General features: G+C 44.4%; 1 protein-coding gene across 4 annotated transcripts in view; it reads right to left on the reverse strand.

Annotated features, from left to right (window-relative positions):
• Window positions 1–26,863, reverse strand: part of NGEF (neuronal guanine nucleotide exchange factor) — a 110,459-nt gene that overhangs the window by 14,747 nt on the left and 68,849 nt on the right. For all 4 annotated transcript variants that reach the window (XM_054040539.1, XM_054040538.1, XM_054040540.1 and 1 more), the window contains 5 exons: window positions 16,227–16,501; window positions 6,507–6,667; window positions 6,128–6,280; window positions 3,823–3,952; window positions 2,460–2,534 (listed from right to left, as the gene is read on the reverse strand). In XM_054040539.1, the coding sequence (XP_053896514.1) occupies window positions 2,460–2,534; window positions 3,823–3,952; window positions 6,128–6,280; window positions 6,507–6,667; window positions 16,227–16,501 (794 nt within the window). The remainder of the gene's footprint in view (window positions 1–2,459; window positions 2,535–3,822; window positions 3,953–6,127; window positions 6,281–6,506; window positions 6,668–16,226; window positions 16,502–26,863) is intronic.

Genomic DNA, 26,863 nt, shown 5'->3' on the forward strand with positions numbered 1-26,863 from the left:
TTAATTGCACTGTTAAACAATAATAGAATACCATTTATTTAAATATTTTTGGATGTTTTCTACATTTTCAAATATATTGATTTCAGTTACAACACAGAATACAAAGTGTACAGTGCTCACTTTATATTTATTTTTCATTACAATTATTTGCACTGTAAAAAAAAACCCCACCATTTTTCAATTCATCTAATACAAGTACTGTAGTGCAATCTTTGCCATGAAAGTTGAAATTACAAATGTATAATATGTACAAAAAAACCTGCATTCAAAAATAAAATAATGTAAAATCTTAGAGCCTGCAAGTCCACTCAGTCCTACTTCTTGTTCAGCCAATCGCTCCGCCAAACTAGTTTGTTTACATTTGCAGGAGATAATGCTGCCCGCTTTTTGTTTACAATATCAGCTGAAAGTGAGAATAGGCATTCTCATGGCACTGTTGTAGCCGGCATCCCAAGATATTTACGTGCCAGATGCACTAAAGATTTGTATGTCCCTTCATGCTTCAACCACCATTCCAGAAGACATGCGTCCATGCTGACGAGGGGTTCTGCTTAATAATGATCCAAAGGAGTGTGGACTGATGTATGTTCATTTTCATTATCTGAGTCAGGTGCTACCAGCAGAAGGTTGATTTTCTTTTTTGGTGGTTCGGGTTCTGTAGTTTCCACATCGGAGTGTTGCTCTTTTAAGACTTCTGAAAGCATGCTCCACACCTTGTTCCCCTCAGATTTTGGAAGGCACTTCAGATTCTTAAACCTTGGGTCGAGTGTTGTAGCTATCTTGAGAAATCCCACATTGGTACCTTCTTTGCGTTTTGTCAAATCTGCAGTGAAAGTGTTCTTAAAATGAACAACATGTGCTGGGTCATCATCTGAGACTCTCATAACATGAAATATATGGCAGAATGCATGTAAAACAGAGCAGGGGGACATACAATTCTCCCCCAAGGAGTCCAATCAAAAATGTAATTAACGCATTATTTTTTTAATGAGTGTTATCAGTATTGAAGCGTGTCCTCTGGAATGATGGCCGAAGCATGAAGAGGCATACGAATGTTTAGCATATCTGGCCTGTAAATATCTTGCAGTACCGGCTACAAAAGTGCCATGTGAATGCTTGTTCTCACTTTCAGGTAACACTGTAAATAAGAAGAGGGCAGCACTATCTCCTGTAAATGTAAACAAGCTTGTTTGTCTTAGCGATTGACTGAACAAGAAGTAGGACTGAGTGGACTTGTAGGCTCTGAAGTTTTATATTATTTTGTTTTTGAGTGCAATTATGTAACAAAAAAAATCTACATTTGCAAGTTGCACTTTCACAACAAAGAGATTGCACTACAGAACTTGGATGAGGTGAATTGAAAAACACTACTATCATTTTTACAGTGCAAATATTTGTAATAAAAAAATATACACTTTGATTTCAATTACAACACAGAATAAACTATATGAAAATGTAGAAAAAATCCAAAATATTTAATTTTCAATTGGTATTCTATTGTTTAACAGTGCGATTAAAACTGCGATTAATTGCAATTAATTTTTTTGAGTTAATCGCATGAGTTAACTGTGATTAATCGACAGCCGTAGATTTTACAAATCTGACACTGCACCATCAACTGGAAAGCTGACATTTTAGCACAGCTTCAAATTTAAAACATTATATTTTATTTAAATCACAATCCAGGATTCATTAAGTACCACAGACTCCTACTAATAAAGAAGGGAGTGGCACCTGTCAAATGTCTCAAATACCCTGGAAAATTCTATCCCCAACAAACAGAGCTGCAGAAAGTTTCAGGATGTCTAAACATTTAGCACAGAGGTCCTCACATATACTGCCCCATATAGACAGAGTAAGAGGACCCTCACCCACCATCAGAATATCCCAGGTGGAAGACATCACTAGGCCTTCCCCATAATGTGTACTCTGGCAGGTAGTGTGCTGGAAATAACTAAAATAATTGAATTTCCCCTCTCTATCACACTTCCCTATAGGCCTCTTGGGAACAGAAATACACACAATCTTAAGCACTCATAAAACGCACCTCATTAAAGAAACTACTATTCTAGGTCAGAAAAGTAAGTGGCACCACAGGATAAAATCCAACCCCATACAGTCCACTACTGGCTGCAGCTAATTAAATGTATCTCCCCATAGACAATTTGTATTCTCTGAAACGTGCGGGCAACTCTTCTCTCTAAAATCTCCTACAGAGCAAATATACCGTCTGTTAATAAGAGCAATTCCTCTGTCTATTATTTGCTATCATGGTCTGCCCTCAAGGGAGAATAAGGGGAAATAATTACTCTGAAACACAATGAGGCAAATGTATCTCTGATGTAACTCCTCTGAGGTCAGTGGAATTGCACCAGGAATGCATATGGCCCAGTACCTTTTTAAAGACACTGAGGATGCTGGCTAATTCTCAGTCTTCTGAAATTTGCCATCAGACTTACTGTTTCCAGCTCTTTGTGTGCTTCAAGGGCAGTGGTTTCCTTCTCGGATTTCTCTTCCACTTTTTTAAGAATATTCTGCACAGGAAGCAAAGATGGAGTTAATTTCTCTCCCTGCTTGATAGTACACAACATTTTTCAGACACTACCATCCTCTTGGCCAAATTTGACTATCAACAGTAATAAATATTGGATAGGTAACGGTATATGAAGTCTTTCCCCACTAGGTTGCTGAGTCAGATCTAACCCCATATTGGCAGTAACTGAAAGCTTGTTTCCATCAACTGGCTCTTGAATAACCTATGTAAAATGAGTGTCATGGTCTCAGACCAGTAGCTAGTGGACAAGCGCATATTCTATTAAAAGCCACTCAACCTGGCAACAATTGGTAACGTTGTTGGTAATCTCAGTTGACAGCATGTCACTCAGATTGAACTATCCCCTCATCATTAGAAGGGAGCCCTCCAGGGCAGGGTTGAGGTACACTGGAAGGCAATGAGGGGATGACAACCACTGTTGGACTTGTTCTGTGGATAGAGATTTCCAAGGCTGGCCACCACTACAACTCCTCTCAAGCATTATATTGTCACAAACACATTTACACACACTCAGCCCAAGACAAGGTGGTCTCTTCAGGTAAGTACTGGGGAAGCACCAGTGAAACCGTGTGAAGAGACATTTGGTGCTCATAAATAAATGCCTGGCTCTTAGGGTAGAGGGATGCTGCTGTGCAGAGGTTTCAGATATATGTGTGAGAGAGGAAGGGGACTATTGCATCACTTTTATTTTGAGAAGAGTGTCCTTGGCTATTTAGTAATTTCCTTTCGGGGCAGTTTCCTATAAAAGAAAATACTGAGTTGAGTCTTAAGTGGCTTTTCTCCATTAATCCCTTCAGCTCTTGTCCTCCCACTTCCTGTGTCCCACAGACCTGACTCTGCACCAACCCTGATTCTACATGAATCTGTCTATTCTGCACCCTAATCATACATGTGCACGCTCCTCTGACTACATCACTCTGCTTTCCTGGCCTTTCATCCAGCAGGCTTCCTCCTCTCCTGAACCAGCATTGCCTCTCCTCATGCCTGGCTCTGCATGGCCCCACTTTCCTGAACTACTGTCACCTCACTTCCCTACTCCCTCACTTCACTCCTCTCCCCTCCTCTAAAACCCTGATGCCACGCTGCTTCTCCTAGCTTTAATATTGACTCTAGGTAAGACATGGGGGGCAGGGGAGAAGATTATGTGTGTTTGTCTCTGTTTGTGTATGTGAGAACATGAAAATGCTAACATTCCATGACAGCTAGCTAGGGGTGTCCTGGAGGGAGCATGGGGGACTGTCAGAAGACAGAGCAGAGAGGAGCTGTACCTGCACCAGTAGCTTGAGCCGAGTGATCCTCTGAAATGGCAAAATCAAAAAGGATGAGAAGGGCAGGCCTTTGCACTTGGGATCCATCTCCAACTGTGATATCACCTCCCGGAAAGCTGTCTTGTCTTGGCTGAGAATAGACAGACAGATTGAGAGTGCTTTGCTCACTTCCTTGTGTATCAGACCTGTGTTTGGAATGGGCATGTCTGTGTGTGGTGCTGCTTTCCATATCACCCCCTTCCCCAGAGACAGCATCTGCCTAGTCCTCTCTTCAACAAAGGGGAAAATAAATTCACGGAACACTCCTAGGTGTATTTTGGTTTAAGTTTGGGTTTATTTATAGCATTAGGGGATGGAAAAATAGACAATGTACAAGTCACTGTAGTGGATTCACATGTGTAGCACATATAGATTTAGCAGCACATGCTGAGTGTGTAGGAGTGCGTGAATGGGGTGTGTGTCCAAGTAGATGAGTCAGAGGCATAATTATACATTTTTACACAGTTGGATCATTGTGGCAAGGTAAAATCCACATATTCATAGGAACAAGCCATGCCATAAAGCAACTCAAGCTCAGATAGTCTTAGCTGTTATTGACAGGATGAAAAATCTTATCTGGCATCTTATTTGGCACTGCAGTGAAGCAGTTCATACTGCTGTAGATTCACCTGGCATTGCCAGGGTTCTGCCATTTGGAGTTCACAGTGGTGGAGGTATTGCCAGTACGAATACAGTGCTGCAGTGAGGAATCTCACAAGTCCCAACTGGTATAAACAAAACACTACTCTAAGAAAGCTCCCTCTACGTGATGTTTCCTGGCACTTGCAAGAACTTGTTATGAGGAAACTTACGCTACTGGAGTCCTAGCTGACAGAAACAGCATAGATATGAGGATACTATTAATTTTGTTTGAAATTGGTCTTTAATGCATGTACTTGGAAATGCACAGTAGACGTTTAAACAAAAGAATTATTCATAAGGCAGGCAGGTATTCTTATGTTTGCATGACTGCTTGAATTACCAAATCCAAGACAGGCTGTAATTGTATGCCTGAGAGAGTGCAGAACTAAATGTAGGGGAAAACTCCAACATACAACAGCAGATAAGCACTACAAAGTTTTCCTGCTTGCTTAAAGCTTGACTAAATCATCCTGTTTTTTAAACTGATCATTCTTTCCCATACCCAAAAGACTCTGTACTTCAAACTCCTTCTCCAGGAGCCACCCCACATCCGAACAAGCCCTCTTAGTGATATCACACAATCCAGCCAATCTTCTATTTCTCTTCTGGGCTCAGCCAGCTGCTCTCGTCAAATTGTTCATATTCTGAGACTTCTTTGTGTTACTGGTGCCCCACAAGGCACTGCTCACCTCTGTCCCAGGAAACACTGGGATGCATGACATTTGAAAAGAGCAGTCTACCAAATCCAGCAAAGAGTTCCCTTGTAGCAGAGGATCCCGTAGGTCTATAGTGTGTCCTTTTGGGGTCAAAGAGAGGAAGCTGGAGAGCAGAGAAAGGAAAGGGGCAGTACTCTTCCATACTCATCTGAAGCTAGCTAAAATGCTTGTTGCTAAAATGTGGAAATGTACAGGGCAAAATCTGTAACTGGTTGGCTTGAAAAAAATCCATGGCATTATTACTAAGGAGAAATTAATTCATTTGTTCAAAGACAAATTGCTAGGGTCCCCTATTTTGATCTGGTAAAAGAAAATTCCCAGCTGGCTAACAGAAATTTGCTGGATTTGAATATACTTGAGAGAACACTTAGGACAAAATCCTCTGGTGCAGGTGACCTACATATAGCGTAAGACCAGGGCAAGATGGGGAAAGTAGCTTTATAGCCTTCAAGAAGAGAATTTATCAACTCTCCATAGGGTACATGCCTTTCTGAGAATCTCAAGACCGCTGTAACTAGACTCAGGACCACAAAGCTGAAATCATACAACTATCTTTATCTTCATAACTTTTGCCTCTACCTGCACTTCACACACATGCAGATTTTACAGCTTTGTGCTCTGTTGTATACATTATATGTTCTTTGCACTTTGTAAATGACAACTCTGAATGTATTTAGGATGCTAGTTTTCAACCTTGTTATCTGATCCTTCAAATAAAATTTAAACTATTTGTATGTTTTGTTTAAATAGATTCAGTTCCAGTTCAGGGAAAGGGTAGAGTTCATGTTTTCCAAACCAGTATCAATCCCCTGCAAATGCCAAGTTAAAAATAAAATGCAGTCATCTTGAATACAAAATTGGTTGTTGGATTTTTTGCAAATAATTCAGGGTCAGATAATAGCACTCACAGAAGTTGCTTGTAAGCTCTCTCCTGGTAGGTCTGGTTGGAGACGTAGGTTACATACACCGAGAAGTGATTAACTGTGTGCTGGTAGACAATGTCGCACACATCTGAGATCACAATGTTCTCTTCCACCCGCTGCTCAAGATCTAAGAGGAAACTAGATGAGAAAACCAGAATTCATATTAATCATGACCTGCAATTAAAGTCTTGGACCCAAACAGTTTGGAGGGGAAACCAATTAGTACCATTGCAGACTCTTTAAAAGGGGTTAAGTCTTCACCCAGTCGGCTCCTCTATCCCTCCAGAACAGAAGTCATCTGAGCTAGTAGCAAGACCCTGTTCCCAACTCAGCAGAGCCAAAAGACTAATAGCAGTTGTCTTACCGTTCACTAACAGCCATGACATCCAGGACGTTGGAGAAGAGGATGTGAGCCTCAGATGGATGTAAGATCTTTTTCAGACGTTCATTCTCCATGAAGTGAGATACCAGCAGATTCAGACTCTTGTAGTATGAGGCTTCAGAAGTGACCAGTTCAAACATGGCCTTGAGGAAAATCCCAAAAAAGAAACATCAACAACATAGTAGTAGGTTGAGAGTTCATAACATTCATTGTGCACTCTACCTGTAAAAAGACACTATGAAAGCTCACGGGCTTGCTTAGTGATAATGAAAACATTCATACTGCGTGCTACTGACACAGTCCTGTACGGTTAACCATCTATTCCTGAATCAGTCAGTTTGGCTCCAAAATGCAATAAAAACTCAAATTGTACAATAGTAGCATCCCCTTATGTACTATATATGATTATGGCTAGGAAAGTGACTCTGAAATGGTACCTTGGTATGGCACACAACTTCTGAGTCCTGTGTGATTAGTTTACTGACAAAACAGAGTTGTACTGCTGTGTGCACTGCAGAGCCAACCTACTGTACCATAGTTGTAGAAAAACAATATAGCATCAGAAACAAATTGCTCACCAGTAACTGAGTTCCTTAAGAATATACAGGTCCACACCCTTAGAATATGCCTGTGCATACCATACGAGCCTGAAATTCTCTAGACCAGTAGTTCTCAGCCAGGGATACGCGTACCCCTGGGGGTACTCAGAGGTCTTCTGGGGCTACAATATTTATATTCCAATTGATTTATTTTATAATATTATAAAAATTAGAAATTAAGCAATTTTTCAGTACTAGTGTGCTTTGACACTTGTATTTTTATGTCTGATTTTGTAAGCAAAGAGTTTTTAATGGAGGTGAAACTTGAGGTATGTAAGACAAATCAGACTCCTGAAAGGGGTACAGTAGTCTTGAAAGGTTGAGAGCCACTGGACTAGAAAGCTTTGATTGTTTGAGGGGGAGAAGGGAAAGACCCTGACTCAAGCCATGGAACACTCCATGCAAGACTATATAATGAGGCAGAGCTCTGGCACACTTTTGGTTCCTTCCACTTCCTCAAAGTCTTACAAACTCTGAAGATGGGGGGTGGGAAACTATACTGATGATCTACTTGATGAACTCAAGTTATGGATGAATAACTTTTCTCTTTTGACTAGGTTCAATACAGATCCCCTCTTGGGAGACTGGCAGGCAATGAGGACCAGCAAGGAGGTGGTACTGAAGAAGGTATCAACTAAACAATGACTGCAGAATTGCTCTTCAAATAAGGCCCCATGGGTCTAGAACCCAGGCCTGTAGAGCTACCAGGCAGCTGACAGCTCCAGGCCATCACCCAGCTGCAGTTGTAACCAATCTGTGCTCCGCTTCCCATGACCCACTGTGGACACAGACTCTGGGAAGCTTCACCTCAAGGGTTTGACCAACAGCAGCCCCATGGCTCCTGATCAGCTCCCTACCCTATATAAACTCAATGTGCATTCCAGGAAGTATCCAGGCAACAACCCAGATCTTCTGTAGCTACTATGACCATTCCTGCTCCTTGCCCTTGAATTCCTGACTTGACCTCTGCTTGATTTGAATTTCTCCTCTTGACTTGAACCATGAAACCTGACTCGGAATCTGGCCCTTGGTATTGACCCTGGCCTGGACCTGACTATGAACTTCTCTGCTACTCTCAGCCCTATTATCACAGCTCACAAAGGAGAACCAAGCTCTGCGCAGGTAGTCCACCCAACTCCATGAAGGAAACATGGCACTGTGGGCCCAGCTGGCACAGCACTCTGCAGACAACCAGATGCTACAAGAGCAGGTGGCCCAGCTGCAGGATGAGAATGCCGCATACCTGGACCCAGTCTCCCTCCTAGAACTTTTCAATGGGGACTGCAAAAATTCAGGGGGTTGTTTACCAATGCTGCTGCTGTTTCTGCTCCACCCCCAGTCTTAACCCACTAACCAAGTGAAAGTAGGACTCATTATTTGTCTCCTGACGGGAGATGCATTGGACTGGGCCTCATCCCTACTCAAATGAGTGAGCCCAATGCTATCAAACTGGATTACCTTCCTCCAAGAAATCTCCACCATATTTGACAATCCCCACCATGCCTGCTTTGCAGAGGTGGCCCTCTGCAAATTTCAGCAGGGACAGGGTCCAGCCTCTTCTTGTCCCCCAGTGGCCTCCAAATGAACCTCCAGAAAGTGGAGGCAGTACAAACCTGGGAGCCCTCCAAAAACTTCAAGGAGCTACAACGCTTCCAGGGGTTCACTAACTTTTATAGGTGCTTTATCTCGGGATTTTCAGGCCAAACAACTCCACTGACAGCAATTCTCCACACTGATGCCATCTTCACCTGGTCTCCAGAGGCCCAATAAGCATTCAACTGGCTGAAGACAACCTCTACCAGTGCCCCAATCCTGGACCTTCCCGACCCAGGACACCCTTTGTTGTTGCGACCGATGCCTCCAATGTGGCAATTAGGACCACTCTCTCCCAAAGGCATGGTCCCCGACTGCACCTCCACCCTTGAGCCTACTATTCACGGAAGCTAACTCTGGTCAAACAGAACTACGCAATTCTAGATAAAGAGCTTCTAGCCATCAAAGCAGCCTTTGAAGAATGGCATCACTATCTGGAATACACAGATCATAAAATATTGGAGCACCTCTGCCGAGCCACAGTGCTGAACCAAAGGCAGCTTCGCTGGGTCCTATTCTTTACACTCTCCAATTTCACCATCACATACCACCGGGGGCCCCAGAACAAGATGGCTGATGCCCTGTCCCGAAAAGGGGAACATCTCACCAGCCAAGAGTCTCCCCATGTGAAGTCCCTATGCATTCGTAAGCACCGGTGCTTCCTGGATGCCACAATTCCCCAAGATCTCACGTCACTGATCTTCTCAGCTACAGGGAAGGAGCCTCAAGAGATGAAAATCTCTCCTGTTCAGCTGAAAAAGATTTTCTAGCCAATAGTTCTAAACTCTCCCACATAACTTTTTTAGCTTTTCCTGAAAAAAAGTTTCTCCAAAAGTCATGGAAGAGTGACCCAAACTACTAATTGCAAAGACTTGAGACCTGTGTGATTGTATCTGATTCTGTTGCAACAGATGATCCAGAAGGGGTGGCAGAAGCAAGGATTGGCTCTTTTACCAGAGCCAATATATATATCAAACTGTCTGGCCCACTTTAGGGCTACCAACAGAACTGAGTCAACCAGTTCCAGCATGTTACTTTTCAGACACCTGCTTGACCATTTTGGGGTTTACTGGCCTCTGAACCAATCCCCAGGAGCAGTAGACCAAATAGGGTTGCAGATGGAATGCTGCACGTCCTCGCACAAGACAGATTTGCTTTCACAGATCAAAGGAACAGTTCTGGTGGTTGGGAGAGCCTGTCCCTTTCACATACATCTTGACTTTATACCTGCAGTGCTTGCCATAAGCAGCTTTACAGATGCTTCGTGATGGGACTTAAGTGATGGTGAGCCTTACGATTAAGAGATTGGACTGAGACTCAGGAGATCTGGAATCTATTTGCAACTTCATCACACTTCTTTTGTGCCAATTCACTTGAGCAATTCACTTAACATCCATGTGGCTTGTTTCCTCATCTGCAAACTAGGGAAAACACCACTACCTCTGAGGGGTGTTGCAACAATTAACTCATTGCCTATTAGTGTTCAAATACTACAGGAATAGGGCACCCTTCAGATGTCCATTGTTGTTTAGTGCTGTAAGTTTACTCAGTCATGTGCAAGAAGTGAGCTGTGCCAAACAAATAACTGGGACCCACAATAGAATTATTCAGGCTGGGGGCTGTGCCTTTATTGGAGCTGTCAGAGAAAGGAATGAGGCAAACCTCCATAAGGATTCATAAGGTATATGTTAGGAATTTCCCTTTGAGTCACCTCTTTGAAGTCAAACCTGTCTTCTGAATTCCTGAAACAACAAAATACCAATTTCACTGTTGTAGACCCCAAATCCAATTCTAGACCGTGATGGAGCTGGGACCAGGAAAAGAGGAATGGCAGACGCAGCTTAGTGCATGATGTGGCTCCCTCCTCTCTTCTGAAAAGTACTGACCAGGCATCTAGTAGATCAGTGGTCTCAAACATCCAGCCCATTTGATGTATGTATGTGGCCTTCATGGAATATTTGATTTTCTCCAAAAATCTAATTTTTTTAAAGAAAAAAGATTCTATCCTCAGAGTTGCAAAGATAACCATAGAAAATTTAAACCGAATGTAAACTGATGCAGTGTTATCTTCCTAAGTTTGCAGACAGCCAGAAACAATGGCTTAGAAGTGTGGACCACACTATCCTATCAATCTCATGGGATTTTAACTAATTAAGACACTTTAAATGAGTTTTTCATCCCAGATCACTCAGAATCAAGCAGAGCAGGGACTTGAAACTGGTCTCACACTCCTAGGCTGGTGCCCTAATCACCAGGCTCCAGTGTGTTGGAGTAATCTCTCTTGCTCATGCCATCATGTGACCAGAGAGCCTTGGACCCAAAAACCTTCCTTACAAAAATTTAATCAAAACAAATATGTCTCCATGAAATGTTCTGACTTTGAAACAGCATATTTTGCCAAAATTTCATTTTGGCAAAGATGTTCTGATGAGATCTACTAAGCACCTAACATTCCTTGAAACCAGTGAATGTCCTAAAGCTGAGGAAAAAGAAGCTAGTATAGGAAAATCAATAGAGACTGTAGTGGATGGAAGGAGCCAGAATGGAGTAAAGTTATAATGGGAACAAGAGGGAGAGACTGAAAAGGAGAGAAGAGGACAGAACAGGGGAAGAAAAATGAACTGGCCAACAAAACTTCCATTTAAGATTGACACCAACGATGCTCAGCATATAATTTTTGACCCATGCTGAAGAAGTTTCTCTAAAATTGTTTCAACTCAATAAACCTTGATTAAAAGTTTTCTTCTTAATTCTGTGTAACCAGCTTTTCAAAGTCTAATATCTTGGTGACACAATTTGTTTTTAACCTACAGTACTACTCAGGGGCAGCGAGTTATATGGACCTGTGGTGCCCAGGCTCCAGCAATATTCAGGGTCCAGGGGCCCGATTCCAGCAATGTTTGGGGCCAGGTCTCTTCCCCCAGCCCCTGCCGCCTCTGCGTGCCTCCCCTGAGTGTCCCTCAGTCCCCACCCACCTCCCCCGGGCGCCTGAGCGTCCCTTCCTCGAGCCAGTGGTTCCCCCCTGAAGCTCTGCCCTGCACTCTGCTCTGCCAGCTCCCAGCATCAACTGCCACCACAGGGTCCTAGCACCCCCCATCCACTAGTACCAGGGCAGGCTGCCCCTGCCCTTCTGCCTCGGACCCTTCCCTTTTCCGGCAGGACTCTCCACCAGCACAGAGGGTGCCCACAGTCACCGCTCCTGCCCCACACTGGGCAAGGGGCAGCCCCATGCCCCACCCCCAGTGAGGCTACAGTGAGGGGCAGCAGCAGGGGAGAAGGGGCACATGTGATGCCAGCCCCCTGCCAGTACCCACCACAGAGGAGGTAAGGGGGCTTCCTGGACCTGAGAGGGGCCTTAGGAGCACAGGAGGGGAGAGGGGGGGTCCCCTCCCCCGGAGCTCGCTTAGAGTTACTGCTGGTGGGGAGAGGGCTGGGGGGAGTCATCCTCTCTGGCCCCAGCCCCAGGGCAGCCTGCCTGCCCCCCAAACTCCTCGTCCCCGGCCCTGTCCCACCCCAGAGCCTGCATCCCCAACCAGAGTCCTCATGCCCCCGCACCCTAACCATCTGCCCCAGCCCCATCTTGAATCCCTCACCCCTGTACCCCAACCCGCTGCCTGAGCCGCTCCCACACCCCAAACCCCTCATCACCAGCCCCACCCCAGAGCCCTCACATTTTTACATTATTTTAAAAAATATATATCGGCTTACAAGGCAGGTCTAGGGGGGTGGGACTTGGACCTGTTCTGAGCACCACCAAAAATTATACAAACCTGCCGCCCCTGGTACTACTTATACACTCAAGTAATTTAATTTATGGTCACTTGTTCCAAGCCCTCCCCCATTACATTCACATTCTGTCACTTCCTCCAGGGCAGTTCACTGTGAGAACCTGAGTAATGTCTCTTCTGGCTTGTTCTTCTATTTTTTGCATCATTAAATTATCTTCCATATAGTTCAAGAATTCCCCTTGATGATTCATGTTTTGCTGTGCTTAATGCTCAGCAGATGTCTGGATAATTAAAGCTACCCATCGGTTATTTAGTCATTTCTGATAATTATTCCAATAACATGTCACTTTTTGTCATTTCCTCCTGACCCCTGTGGTCTACAACACATGTCCATGGCGAATTCTTTTGTTTTTCCCATTCCTATGTTTCAGCCCACGTTATCTTGCAGTCACACCTCCTGTTGTTATTTTATATTTTTCTGCTCTTGTGTTCACTTCTGATGTAAAGTGCTACCTCATCCTTCTTTCCTCTTTATGTCTTGCCTATCCAGGGTCATAGCTATATTAATATTCTAATCAGTGACTCACCCCTTCCACCATATTTTGGTAGTGTGAACAAGGTAATAATTGGTGTCATGAAGTACCACTTCCTGCTCTTCCTACTTATTACCCAAATTTCTTACATTTTGTATTTTTAAAAAGAGTGAATTCTATTGCTCCTTTTATTGGTCATTGCTAACTCCCATCATCTTGTATTCAATCCTTCTCTGCTTAAAGTGTTACTGGGGTAAACAAAACGTCTTACCCCATCTGTCCTATTTTAAAACCTACCTAAATCAACCCTGCTAGCTTTGAACAAAGACAGCTAATATCCCATATGCTCAAACAAAAACCATTGTCTAGTCTTCACTCTTTACAAAAGATATTCCAGTGTTATAAGTAACGCTATGTTTTAGTCATGGGTATTTTTAGTAAAAGTCATGGACAGGTCACTGGCAGTAAACAAAAATTCATGGCATATGACCTGTCCATGACTTGTACTATATACCCCTGACTAAAACTTGGGCTGGGGGGCTGCGGGTGCTCTGGGGGCGTGGGCCGGGGGAGGGGGCACCACAAGTGCTGGGGGGAGAGGGCGGTGGCGGTGTGCGGTCCAGGACCCCCACTGGTGCTGGGGGGTGGGAGGGTTGGCAAGGCTGGCAGGCTTCCTACCTGGCTCTGCACGGCTCCCCAGAAGCAGCAGGCATGTCTCTGCAGCTCCTAGGGGGAGGAAAGGACGGGGGGCTCTGCGTGCTGCTGCTGCTGCCATGAGCACTGTCTCCACAGCTCCCACTGGCCAGGAAGAGCCTCCTGGGCCCTCTGCCTAGGAGCTGCAGGGACATGCCGGCCGCTTCCAGGGAGCCCCCCTGAGGTGAGTGCTGCCCCATACCCCAGCCCTGAGCCCCTTCCCACACCCAAACTACTGCTGCTGGGGTGAGGGCGGTGGCCTGAGACTGCCTCAGCAGTGGCTGGCGTGGCTGGCCCAGGGGCTGCATGAGCTGCTCGGGCAGCCCCAGAGCCAGCCACACTGGCTGCTGCAGAAGTCACAGAAAGTCACAGAATCCGTGGCCTCCATGACAGACCCGCAGCCTTACTTATAAGATAGTTCTGAGGGAATTCTGCGTCACTGCACACATGCAGAATTCATGTCCCCCCACAGATTTTTTTCCCCACAGAAAATACATTCTGCCAGAGAGGTGCTGCGGTTATGCCTTTCTCCCACCAGGGGCTGCTGTGGCACCAGAACAAAGGGAGCTGGCTCACTGGCAGTAGCAGTCAACAGCGGATAGGGAGGAAGAGAGACTGCATTCCTCACAGCACCCTGCCCTGAGGCCAGGTGAGGATGCAGCACAGGATATGGGTGTGGAGGCAGACAGACAGAGCTGGGCTCATGAGACTGCTGAGGGGTGTCACATAGACTGGTATTGAGAAGGGCTAGTGAGGGGGAATAGACTGTGGTGGGGGCTGAATGGGAGTAGGGGTGCAGGGCCACATGGAGATGGGGGTGCAGGGCCACATTGGGACAGTGGGGTGGGGCTGCCAGGGACACATGGGGATGGAGGGAAGAGGGGGGGGGGCTGAGTCAGGGTGCAGGGACACAAGGGCATAGGGGCAGATGTGCCTGACTGAATGGGAGAGGCTGGGGTCAGCCAGGGTCTGTATGGGGGAGGCTCTCCAACTCCCAAACAATCCTCCCCACCCCCTAAAAATACCTGTTCTATGCTTCTCCCACCCACACCAACAACACTCCAGGTTCACTCGCAGGCTCCTTCCCAGCAATTTCTTCCTTCTCCCTCAGCACCTCTCTTACCCCTGGCTCCCCCAAGCTTTTGCACTGCTTTTGAGGGGTGCGGAAAATACAGTTCTGTATAGTAGTTTAAATGAATTATTACTCAAAGTTCTGCATTAATATGCCTGGTAAGCAATCTATTTGTCAAAAAACATTTCCTGAATCTTTTTTGTTGTCTGTATTGTTATGGACATACTTGTTGACAGGTATTTTGAAATAAATTACCAAAATAATTGAAAATGACATGATAATATCTTGTTATTTTGACAAATAAAATACACAGAATTTTAAAATATTGTGCGCAGAATTTTAAAATTTTTGGCGCAGAATTCCCCCAGGAGTAAGTGCTTCTGATGGAGTGTCTGTACACCATCCTGGTTGAAGAATGAAGGAGTTAAATCTCTTCACTGGCCTGAGAGGAAAAATATCCCAGAGAGACTGCCTGAGGTGCAAAGCGTTTAGACAGTAGCTAATAACTGGCCCCAAGGGCTGCTGAAAGGTGGGGCCAACAGCTTTGTCTCAGGAGCAGGGAAGCCATAATGAATGTTTTCACTAATGTGTGCATCACTGCGACAGCCCTGAGTGTACAGTCAACAACCCACTCAACGCATTATTTGACACAGCCCTATAAATTAACAGTACAAAAACCATATCCAGAGATAGCATAGTCTGTGCAGTTAAAGTGCTCATACATCCTTATTGACCCAGTTTTGCGTACTGCAGTCATCATTCTGTTTTAAAGTAAGGACTGACTCAAAGGATCAACACTGCAAAATAAGGAAACTCCACTGGGACTGGTGACCAACCATTTAATTCCTTTTATTCCAATTCATTTTTAATTATATTAAACAAAGTCAATCTTCCTAGGAATGACAGAAAGTATGATTCCTTCCTCTGACACCAGAAGAGGATTATCTGGCATGGAGGGAGGCCAAAGAGGGTACTGTAATTAGTACTTCATTGATCCTTTACCTCCTTGTAAATCAGTAGTAGCAGTAATGAGAAGCTATGTTCTCCACTGTTGCTATTGAGGTTGCCAGTAGCAAGATTCTCTTCTGGTGATGGGGTAGGATACAGGCAGGGCTTAAATTCTCAGAGATTATTTCCAGAAGTCTCCCATAACTCTCACCCCATTCGGGGCTCTGGGCTTCAGCGAGGCGGGCGCCAGGGCTTCAGCCTCCACAAGAGGCACCAGGGCTCCCGCGGGTTTGAAAATAATAGGCTCTGGCTGAATTTAAGCCCGGGGTACAGAACTTCCTCATGCTCTTTGGAAAGTGAAGTTCATTAGCATTATGGGGGTATGACATATGGGGGTATGACAATCTGTCACTGGCTGCAGTGGAACTTCCTTATTTTTTAATGTTGATATTTTGACTTAAGTGACTCTAGTCACACCGACTTTAAGCAAAAACCCAGCAGAAAAACTCTTTATTCCCTCTCATGCCTTCCATTACCTCCTGCAGTTTGATCTCATCTGGCTGAAGGATATTCAGGACACCGCTGCTCCTGATCTCTGGAAGATCCTGCCACAAGTTAAACCTGGAGGTGGAGTTCCTGAGCAAGCTGATTTGGGGAAGAGTCCTGCTTTCTGCAGTATTTGTGGATTCTGCCTCTGATGATGTCTCCTCACCGGTTGAGCACTCCTCAGGGTCTGTCTGTGCATCTTGCAGTCGTCTGGTTTCAATCTCCTGAAGTGTAGATTTATCTCGATATTCCTGATACAAGAGCCCTAGAAGCCAACATGATGGTTAGAGAGTTTTATTGAACAATATAGGGAAAAGAATATGGATTTATTTTGGCGTGAATATTTTACTTTAGTTCATCGAAGCAAAGAGGTAGAAAGCATCCATTCCAGAGTGAAAGAAAAAGCCAGATGTTGATTTACCAGCCTCAACCAAAAGCGGAAAGAATAAAATTACAAAACTGGAAGTACATGCAGAATCCGATGAATCCACTATCAGTTTCTATATGTGAAAATGGAACTATCTCATTTCTCAGTGGGGTCTTTAGAAAGGTCTGCAAGAAAAGGCTCTTCCCTTATCTTTCTATAATGCTACTATACTATTAAGGATCTGCATATCTGCTGGGGAGGTGGCATTATATAAATCTGTTTTACTTTAATCCCCATTAAAGTCAAGGGAGCATCTTCCATTGATTTCAATGGGGATAGGATCAGGTCCTTAAAGAGGAAGGGTAATCAGGTCATTAAAGTACTAGATAGACCAGGGATCAGGAGACCTGGGTTCTGTTCCTGGCTTTGCCACTAACTTCCTGGGTGAATTTGAGCATATCACTTAATCTCTCTGTGCCTCTGTTCTCTGTGATACTTCACAGTGGATAAATTATTTAATGTTCATGAGGTGCTTGAATATGACAGTGACAAGTGCCAGCCATAGAAAAATAAATAAAACTTTAAGGGAAAACTGCAACCATTTTGTTCAGTCCAGCAGTCTCAAAGGCCACCTCACTATATTTAAACTACTAAATGTTTGACAACAATATGTAGTTATAATTTACATTTCTGATCTTACAGCTACGGAAAACTCTTCAGATGATAGTAAAAAGAAGAACAGGAGTACTTTTGGCACCTTAGAGACTAACAAATTTATTAGAGCATAAGCTTTCGTGGACTACAGCCCACTTCTTTGGATGCAGTGGGCTGTAGTCCACGAAAGCTTATGCTCTAATAAATTTGTTAGTCTCTAAGGTGCCACAAGTACTCCTGTTCTTCTTTTTATCAGAACAGGAAGATCTTAATGGGGGAATCCAAAATAAACATCCCTCAACTGAATGAAATAAAATCAGTTATATTTAAAACTGTTCAAAGCCATAAAAAATATCTAAATGTACTGGTCTTGTCATTTATATATTTTGAGTGCATTCACTCTTAAGTTCCCATTGATTTTCCCAAAATTCCTTCAGAATCTGGGGCAGGGGAAGTTCCCCTGAATTAGGCAAAACTTCCTTCTGATTTTCAGAGGCCTACCCCTAACAAAAGAAAACTACAAAATAATCTTTACTTTGGAAGTTTTAAGCTCTAGTATTTCTCATAAGGCTGCTGTTAGTTGTCCCATTTTTCTCTTTACAGTCATCCAGTGGAACCTGAAAACCAATTGCTTGGATCTAGAATATGAATTACTAGATTTGACAACACAGGAGTGCCAATTAGTCTCCTATTAGTCATTCGCTCCATTTACTTAATATAAATTGCATTCTTTAAATTTATCTCCCTTGGTTTATACTTGAATCTGACATCTGCTGGGAAAGCAATACAGCAGTACACAGACAAACCAGGAAGTTTTTGGAGTGTTGGCGACAACTTCCTGGTGCAGCTACTGGAGGAACCAACCAGGGGCCATTCTCCTCTTGACCTGCTGCTTACAAACAGGGAAGAATTGGTAGGGGAAGAAGAAGTGAGTGGCAACCTGGGCAACAGTGACCATGAGATGGTTGAGTTCAGGATACTCATAAAAGGAAGAAAGGAGAGTAGCAAAATATGGACCCTGGACTTCAGAAAAGCAGACTTTGACTCCCGTAGGGAACTGATGGGCAGGATCCCCTGGGAGACTAATATGAGGGGGAAAGGAGTCCAGGAAAGCTGTCTGTATTTTCATAGAATCATAGAATATCAGGGTTGGAAGGGACCTCAAGAGGTCATCTAGTCCAACCCCCTGCTCAAAGCAGGACCAATTCCCAACTAAATCATCCCAGCCAGGGCTTTGTCAAGCCGGGCCTTAAAAACCTCCAAGGAAGGAGATTCCACCACGTCCCTAGGTAACGCATTCCAGTGCTTCACCACCCTCCTAGTGAAATAGTGTTTCCTAATATCCAACCTAGACCTCCCGCACTGCAACTTGAGACCATTGCTCCTTGTTCTGTCATCTGCCACCACTGAGAACAGCCGAGCTCCATCCTCTTTGGAACCCCCCTTCAGGTAGTTGAAAGCAGCTATCAAATCCCGCCTCGTTCTTCTCTTCTGGAGACTAAACAATCCCAGTTCCCTCAGCCTCTCCTCATAAGTCATGTGCTCCAGAACCCTAATCATTTTTGTTTCCCTCCGCTGGACTCTTTCCAATTTTTCCACATCCTTCTTGTAGTGTGGGGCCCAAAACTGGACACAGTACTCCAGATGAGGCCTCACCAATGTCAAATAAAGGGGAACAATCACGTTCCTCGATCTGCTGCCAATGCCCCTACTTATACAGCCCAAAATGCCATTAGCCTTCTTTGCAACAAGAGCACACTGTTGACTCATATCCAGCTTCTCGTCCACTGTGACCCCTAGGTCCTTTTCTGCAGAACTGCTACCTAGCCATTCAGTCCCTAGTCTATAGCAGTGCATAGGATTCTTCCGTCCTAAGTGCAGGACTCTGCACTTGTCCTTGTTGAACCTCATCAGGTTTTTTTTGGCCCAATCCTTAATTTGTCTAGGTCCCTCTGTATCCGATCCCTACCCTCCAGTGTATCTACCACGCCTCCCAGTTTAGTGTCATCTGCTAACTTGCTGAGAGTGCAGTCCACACCATCCTCCAGATCATTAATAAAGATATTAAACAAAACCAGCCTCAGGACCGACCCTTTGGGCACTCCGCTTGAAACCGGCTGCCAACTAGACATGGAGCCATTAATCACTATCCGTTGAGCCCAACGATCTAGCTAGCTTTCTATCCACCTTACACTCCATTCATCCAGCCCATACTTCTTTAACTTGGCGGCAAGAATACTGTGGGAGACCGTATCAAAAGCTTTGCTAAAGTCAAGGAATAACACATCCACTGCTTTCCTCTCATCCACAGAGCCAGTTATCTCATCATAGAAGGCAATTAGGTTAGTCAGGCACAACTTCCCCTTGGTGAATCCATGCTGACTATTCCTGATCACTTTCCTCTCCTCTAAGTGTTTCATAATTGATTTCTTGAGGACCTGCTCCATGATTTTTCCAGGGACTGAGGTGAGGCTGACTGGCCTGTAGTTCCCTGGATCCTCCTTCTTCCCTTTTTTAAAGATGGGCACTACATTAGCCTTTAGCCAGTCATCCGGGACCTCCCCTGATCCCCATGAGTTTTCAAAGATGATGGCCAATGGCTCCGCAATCACATCCGCCAACTCCTTTAGCACCCTCGGATGCAGCGCATCCGGCCCCATGGATTTGTGCTCATCCAGTTTTTCTAAATAGTCCCGAACCACTTCTTTGTCCACGGAGGGCTGGTCACCTCCTCCACATACTGTGCTGTCCAGTCCAGCAGTCTGGGAGCTGACCTTGGTCGTGAAGACAGAGGCAAAAAAAGCATTGAGTACATTAGCTTTTTCCACATCCTCTGTCACTAGGTTGCCTCCCTCATTCAGTAACGGGCCCACACTTTCCTTGACTTTCTTCTTGTTGCTAACATACCTGAAGAAACCCTTCTTGTTACTCTTAACATCTCTTGCTAGCTGCAACTCCAAGTGCGATTTGGCCTTCCTGATTTCACTCTTGCATGCCCGAGCGATATTTTTATACTCCTTGTGACGTTGTGCAGTCTATATGGTTTTATAAAAACTTGATAATAAGTCAATATAATGTAACTGAGATAGTTTTAGAGAAAATACGGTAATAAGTGAATGTAACGTAACTGGGATATGCCTCATGCAAAAGGTCTCTTGTAAGGTATCATTACAAAGCTTATAATCTACTGAGTATGATCATCTGATTTGTATAAATGTACCACTCTTGTATCTAAAACTAGAAATATAAAATGTAACTCTCAGGGCCTATTGTAATTGTGTAAAGTGTGGACCATTAATGATTGTTTGGAATCTTGATGACTCCCATTGTCTGCAGATGGCTGTATTTACCTGTGAGTCTTCCTGTATATGTGTGTGCTGGCAAGTGAGTAATGAAGTCTTGCAGTGACATGTGATCATGTCACCTGAACTGGAATCCATCTTTAACCTGGTGCTTTTCCAGTGAAGGGGGGTGGAAAACCAGAGAGACAAAGAGTTCCCGCCTTATGCAAAAGATATATAAAGGGGGGAAGAGAACAGAGAGGGAGAGGAGCCATCATGAAGAATCCCCTAGCTATCACCCGAGCTGCAACAAGAGCTGTACCAGGGGAAAGAATTGTGCCCAGGCCTGGAAGGTGTCCAGTCTGAGAAAAACTTACTGAAACATCTCTGAGGGTGAGATTATCTGTATTCAGTTTGATTAGGCATAGATTTGCGCATTTTATTTTATTTTGCTTGGTGACTTACTTTGTTCTGTCTGTTACTACTTTGAACCACTTAAATCCTACTGTCTGTATTTAATAAAATCACTTTTTATTTAGTAATTTACTCAGAGTATGTATTAATACCTGGGGGAGCAAACAACTGTGCATATCTCTCTATCAGTGTTATAGAGGGCGAACAATTTATGAGTTTGCCCTGCATAAGCTTTATGCTTTATGCAGGGTAAAACGGATTTATCTGGGTTTAGACCCCATTGGGAGTTGGGCATCTGAGTGCTAAAGACAAGCATACTACTGTGAGCTGTTTTCAGGTAAACTTGCAGCTTTGGGACAGGAGATTCAGACCCTGGATCTGTGTCTGGAGCCAGACGGGAGTGTCTGGCTCAACAAGACAGGGTGCTGGAGTCCTGAGCTGGCAGGGAAAGCAGAAGCAGGGGTAGTCTTTGCACATCGGGTGGCAGCTCCCAAGGGGGTTTCTGTGATCCAACCTGTCACACTCCTCCCTGGTCATTTGTCCAATCTTCCACTTCTTGTAAGCTTCTTTTTTGCATTTAAGGTCAGCAAGGATTTCACTGTTAAGCCAAGCTGGTCGCCTGCCATATTTACTATTCTTTCTACACATCGGGATGGTATGTTCCTGTAACCGCAATAAGGATTCTTTAAAATACAGCCAGCTCTCCTGGACCCCTTTGCCCTTCATGTTATTCTCCCAGGGGATCCTGCCCAACTGTTCCCTGAGGGAGTCAAAGTCTGCTTTTCTGAAGTCTGAATTTTAAAGAAGTCTTATTGAGGGCACAGGAACAAACTATCCCAATGTGCAGAAAGAATAGCAAATATGGCAGGCGACCAGCTTGGCTTAACAGTGAAATCTTCGGTGAGCTTAAACACAAAAAGGAAAAGAAGTGGAAACTTGGTCAGATGACTAGGGAGGAGTATAAAAATATTGCTTGAGCATCCAGGGGTGTAATCAGGAAGGCCAAAACACTACTGGAGTTGCAGCTTGCAAGGGATGTGATGGGTAACAAGAAGGGTTTCTACAAGTATGTTAGCAACAAGAAAAAGGGAAAGCGTGGGACCCTTAATGAATGGAGGAGGCAACCTACTGATAGATAATGTGGAAAAAGCTGAAGTACTCAATGTTTTTTTTTGCCTCGATCTTCACAGACAAGGTCAGCTCCCATGCTGCTGTCCTGGACAACACAGTATGGGGAAGAGGTGAGCAGCCCTCAGTGGTGAAAGAACAGGTTAAGGACTATTTAGAAAAACTAGACATACACAAGTCCATGGATCCAGATCTAATGCATCCGAGAGTACTGAGGGAATTGGCTGATGTGATTGCAGAGCCATTGGCCATTATCTTTGAAAACTCATGGCGATCCAGGGAGGTCCCGGACAACTGGAAAAAGGCAAATATAGGGCCCATCTTTAAAAAAGGGAAGAAGGAGAACCTGGGGAACTACAGACCGCTCAGCCTCACCTCAGTCCCTGGAAAAAATCATGGAGCAGGTCCTCAAGGAAACCATTTTGAAGCACATGGAGGAGAGGAAGGTGATCAGGAACAGTCAACATGGATTCACGAAGGGCAAGTCATGCCTGATCAACCTGATTGCCTTCTATGATGAGATAACTGGCTCTGTGGATATGGGGAAAGCGGTGGACGTGATATATCTTGACTTTAGCAAAGCTTTTGATACAGTCTCCCATAGTATTCTTGCCAGCAAGTTAAAAAAGTATGGATTGGATGTATGGACTACAAGGTGGATAGAAAGCTGGCTAGATTGTTGGGCTCAACGGGTAGTGATCAACGGCTTGATGTCTAGTTGGCAGCTGGTATCAAGCGGAGTGCCCCAGGGTTGGTCCTGGGGCCGGTTTTGTTCAACATCTTTATTAATGATCTGGATGATGGGATGAATTGCACCCTCAGCAAGTTCACGGATGACACTAAGCTGTGGGGAGAGGTAGATACACTGGAGGGTAGGGATAGGGTCCAGAGTGACCTAGAGAAATTGGAGGATTGGGCCAAAAGAAATCTGATGAGGTTCAACAAGGACGAATGCAGAGTCCTGCACTTAGGACAGAAGAATCCCATGCACTGCTACAGGCTGGGGACTGACTGGTTAAGCAGCAGTTCTGCAGAAAAGGACCTGGGGATTACAGTGGACGAGAAGCTGGATATAAGTAAGCAGTGTGCCCTTGTTGTCAAGAAGGCTAACGGCATATTGGGCTGCATTAGTAGGAACATTGCCAGCAGATCAAGGGAAGTGATTATTCCCCTCTATTCGGCACTGGTGAGCCCACATCTGGAGTACTGCATCCAGTTTTTGGCCCCCCACTACAGAAAGGATGTGGACAAATTGGAGAGGGCAACAAAAATGATCAGGGGGCTTGGGCACATGACTTACGAGGAGAGGCTGAGGGAACTGGGCTTGTTTAGTCTGCAGAAGAGAAGAGTGAGGGGGAATTTGATAGCAGCCTTCAACTACCTGGAGGGGGGGTTCCAAATAGGATGGAGCTTGGCTGTTCTCAGTGGTGGTAGATGACAGAACAAGGAGCAGTAGGAAAAACTATTTCACTAGGGGGGTGGTGAAGCAATGGAATGGGTTACTAAGGGAGGTGGTGGAATCTCCATCCTTAGAGGTTTTTAAGGCCCGGCTTAACAAAGCCCTGGCTGTGATGATTTAGTTTGTGTTGGTCCTGCTTTGAGCAGGGGTTGGACTAGATGACCTCCTGAGGTCCCTTCCAACCCTGATCTTCTATGATTCTAAGTGTTGTGATTGTTAAATGAACAAGGATGCAGGTGTCAGCCATTGCATAAATACTTTATTTTGCTTTACTCAATAAGGGTTAAAATCTATCTGGCAAAATGTATAAATTATATTGTATCTCATAAACAGTTTTCATATATAACAATGCGAGAGACAGGTCAGGAGTTTGTGTACCAGGTATTTCAATGTTTTTTAAACTCATACCAATTAATGTTGAACCTATATTTCTAGACACAGTTATGATGGTAAAACTGTGGACATAAGAAACACATTACCACATTCTGTCAGAGTATCTTGTAAACTGTTCTTTCTGGAAAGATATTCAAAACTGGATTAAAATAGCAATAGGATTAGCTGTACCTTGGAAACCATACACTTTTCTGTTAGCTTCCTACACTATAAATGAAGAAAAGAGACTTTCCTTTAAGTTTATCACGATGCTACTTACATAATCTCTCATCGTCTACTATACTTATATGGTTTCATACATGTTATCTGTTAATCGTCAATAGTGTGCTCAGCCCTGTACATAACACAGCGCATGTATTGGGATGTACAGAACATTTAAAGCTTGTGAAGGGAACCCTCCTGAATCAGCACTGACTTTAGTGAGACTCCTCATGTACTTAAACTTAAGCATGTGCTTAAATGCTCTGCTGCACTGGGGCCCAGAGTGTTCACTGGCTTAGAGGATCAAGCCTTAGGAGAGCAGGGAAGGCTGGGGAAATGCAGTCCCCGGGGCATGCCGGGGAATAAGGGGACTATATAAAAAAAGACTACCTTTTCCACAGTAGAGGAGACGTGGAAGGAAGGAAGTTGTGCTGATGGATCTTGTCCTGAAAGTTATGGGCAAATAAACCCACTTTGTTTTTGTTTTGTGGAATTGTGGTTTATTCTCTTTGTAAACATTTAGAGGCAGATCCCTTTAATAAGGATCTGTCGGGTAGACTCTTTTCTTCTGTTTTTGGAGAAGATGAAATAAAACTCTAGGCAACGAAATTCTTGTTTTGTTAATAGGTTCCCTATCTGATCCACCTTTCATTTGATCTGCCAAAGAGTGAAGACAACATCTCTTTCCAAAGGAGCCTTCAGCCCAAAAGCAGAGGCAAAGTAAGGGAGATATAGACAGACTTGGATTACCAGAGGTAAGTTGTTATAGGGTGTTGCAGAGTTTTTTCCTAATAAATCTGTAATATTACAATTAACTTAGAAGTGTCAGCATAGGTATGGTTGGAGAGAGAAACACATTTTAAAGAAGGATTTGAAGGTAGAGGGAAGCCTACCTAGTGCACTGCATTGGGGAGGGTGTTCCAGACATAGAGAAAGTATGAAAGCATGAACATGATATTGAGAGAAGGACAGAAAAGAGGATGAGTAGGAAGACCTTTGGGCAGAGCAAAGACAGCAAAAAGCCATATACTATAATATGAAAACAGAGATATAGGCAGTGACGGACTTGGGAAGTGTATTGCTGGTAAGGATGGGAAGCATGAACTTGATATGGAAGGTGAGGGGAGTTAATGTAACTGGAGCAGCAGGTGAAGATGATTTTATCTGCAGTATTTTGGGACAGACTGAAGGGAAGCAAAGTGAGAATCAGGAAAGTTAAGCAGGAGGCTATGGTGATCATGGCCTAGAGAGGCATTTTAGACGGACTGAAAGGTAGGAATTGATTTTTTTAAGATGTTGAAGAGAGAGAAACTATGATCTGGGATTGCCCTGAATATGGGGACAGAGGAGGAGTCAAAGATTACACTAAAGATACGTGTACCTCTTGTTACAAAAGTTTTATTGAGCAATGGTTGTCTAGGTATTAGCTGGTTTTAACAATACAAATCTTAGAATCAGAGTGTGGAAGTATGGAATTGTTGTCACATTGATTTAAATGGCTAAAGTAGTGGCTTGCATCTATGCTAGTCATAGGTTTTATATATTCTCATTTTGAACCTCTCTCTGCTATTATTTTACTTCATTTTGTCCATTTGTATTAAAAACTGAAAATTGTATGTGATCATGGAATTAGACTGTATCATAAAGCATACACACAAGGGGGACGAATTAAAGGTGCATAGACAACCTTCATCCTGGCATTTCTAACTTATGAGTGTTTGATTTTGCAACCTGAACTTACTTAACGCAGGTTTTTAATATTTTGTATGTAAAAGTATATATAGTCTAGTGTTTCCTGGAGCCATTTGGAATGAATTCTGGTTCACTGCACCCACCTGAAATAGATTCCAAGTTTGACTCGCAGAGGTCTGCTTGGCCCTAATTTTAAAACCTGCCCTGGACCCAAGACAGAGCTGAGCACAGCCAATCTGAACCTGACCCGAGAATGTTGAGTTGTTTTCAGAATCAACCTGACCCAAACCCAACACTTCCTCCTGAACCTGTGTCAGCACTGCCACCTTGTCCTGCTCGCCACGCCCCAGGCTTGCTATCCATCTCCAGCTGCCTCCTGTCTGATGGATCGGCCTTGTGGTAGCTGCGTGTCCCACTACTGCCAGCCTCTATAGCTTCACTGAGCTGTATGTGCTGCCAAATAAGAGGCACTGTAATCGAATGTTAATACAATACACTGTATTGTACTGCTCAGCCACTAGGTGGCGCTGTGTGTAACATACTTGGTTTTAAACAAATCTCAGCCATACCTGCATTAAGACACTTACGATTACAGCCCTGCGTGGATACAAAAATGTGTATCCGCATCCGATCTGTGATCTGCAAAAATTGTCTGCAGATATCTGCATCCACGGATATGGATATCTGCAGATATCCATGGATTTGCAGGCCTCTAAACACTGCGCAGCAGTGACCAGTGGCGCTGGAACGGAGGTTGGGGGAAGGAGGAGTCTCGGACATCCACTTTTCACAGGGGCGGACCCCTCCCCCTTCCACTCTTCTTCCGCCCCGACCCCCACCCCATCTCCTCTCTGGCCAGGCCAGCATGGAGCCTAGCCAGACAGCCCTGGGTAGCCACAGCAGACCCTCCACCTGCCCAGGTGGCCAGCTGTGAGGAACTGCAGCGCGGACCCTCTGCCTGCCCTGGGCAGGGAGCCTGGGGGGCAGGGACACGGACCTGGGGCTTCTCAGGCCCACCCGCCCAGGGCAGGTGGAGGG

This window comes from Malaclemys terrapin, chromosome 9 (genome assembly GCF_027887155.1).
Source record: "Malaclemys terrapin pileata isolate rMalTer1 chromosome 9, rMalTer1.hap1, whole genome shotgun sequence".
In the NCBI taxonomy this organism is placed as follows: Eukaryota; Metazoa; Chordata; order Testudines; family Emydidae; genus Malaclemys; species Malaclemys terrapin.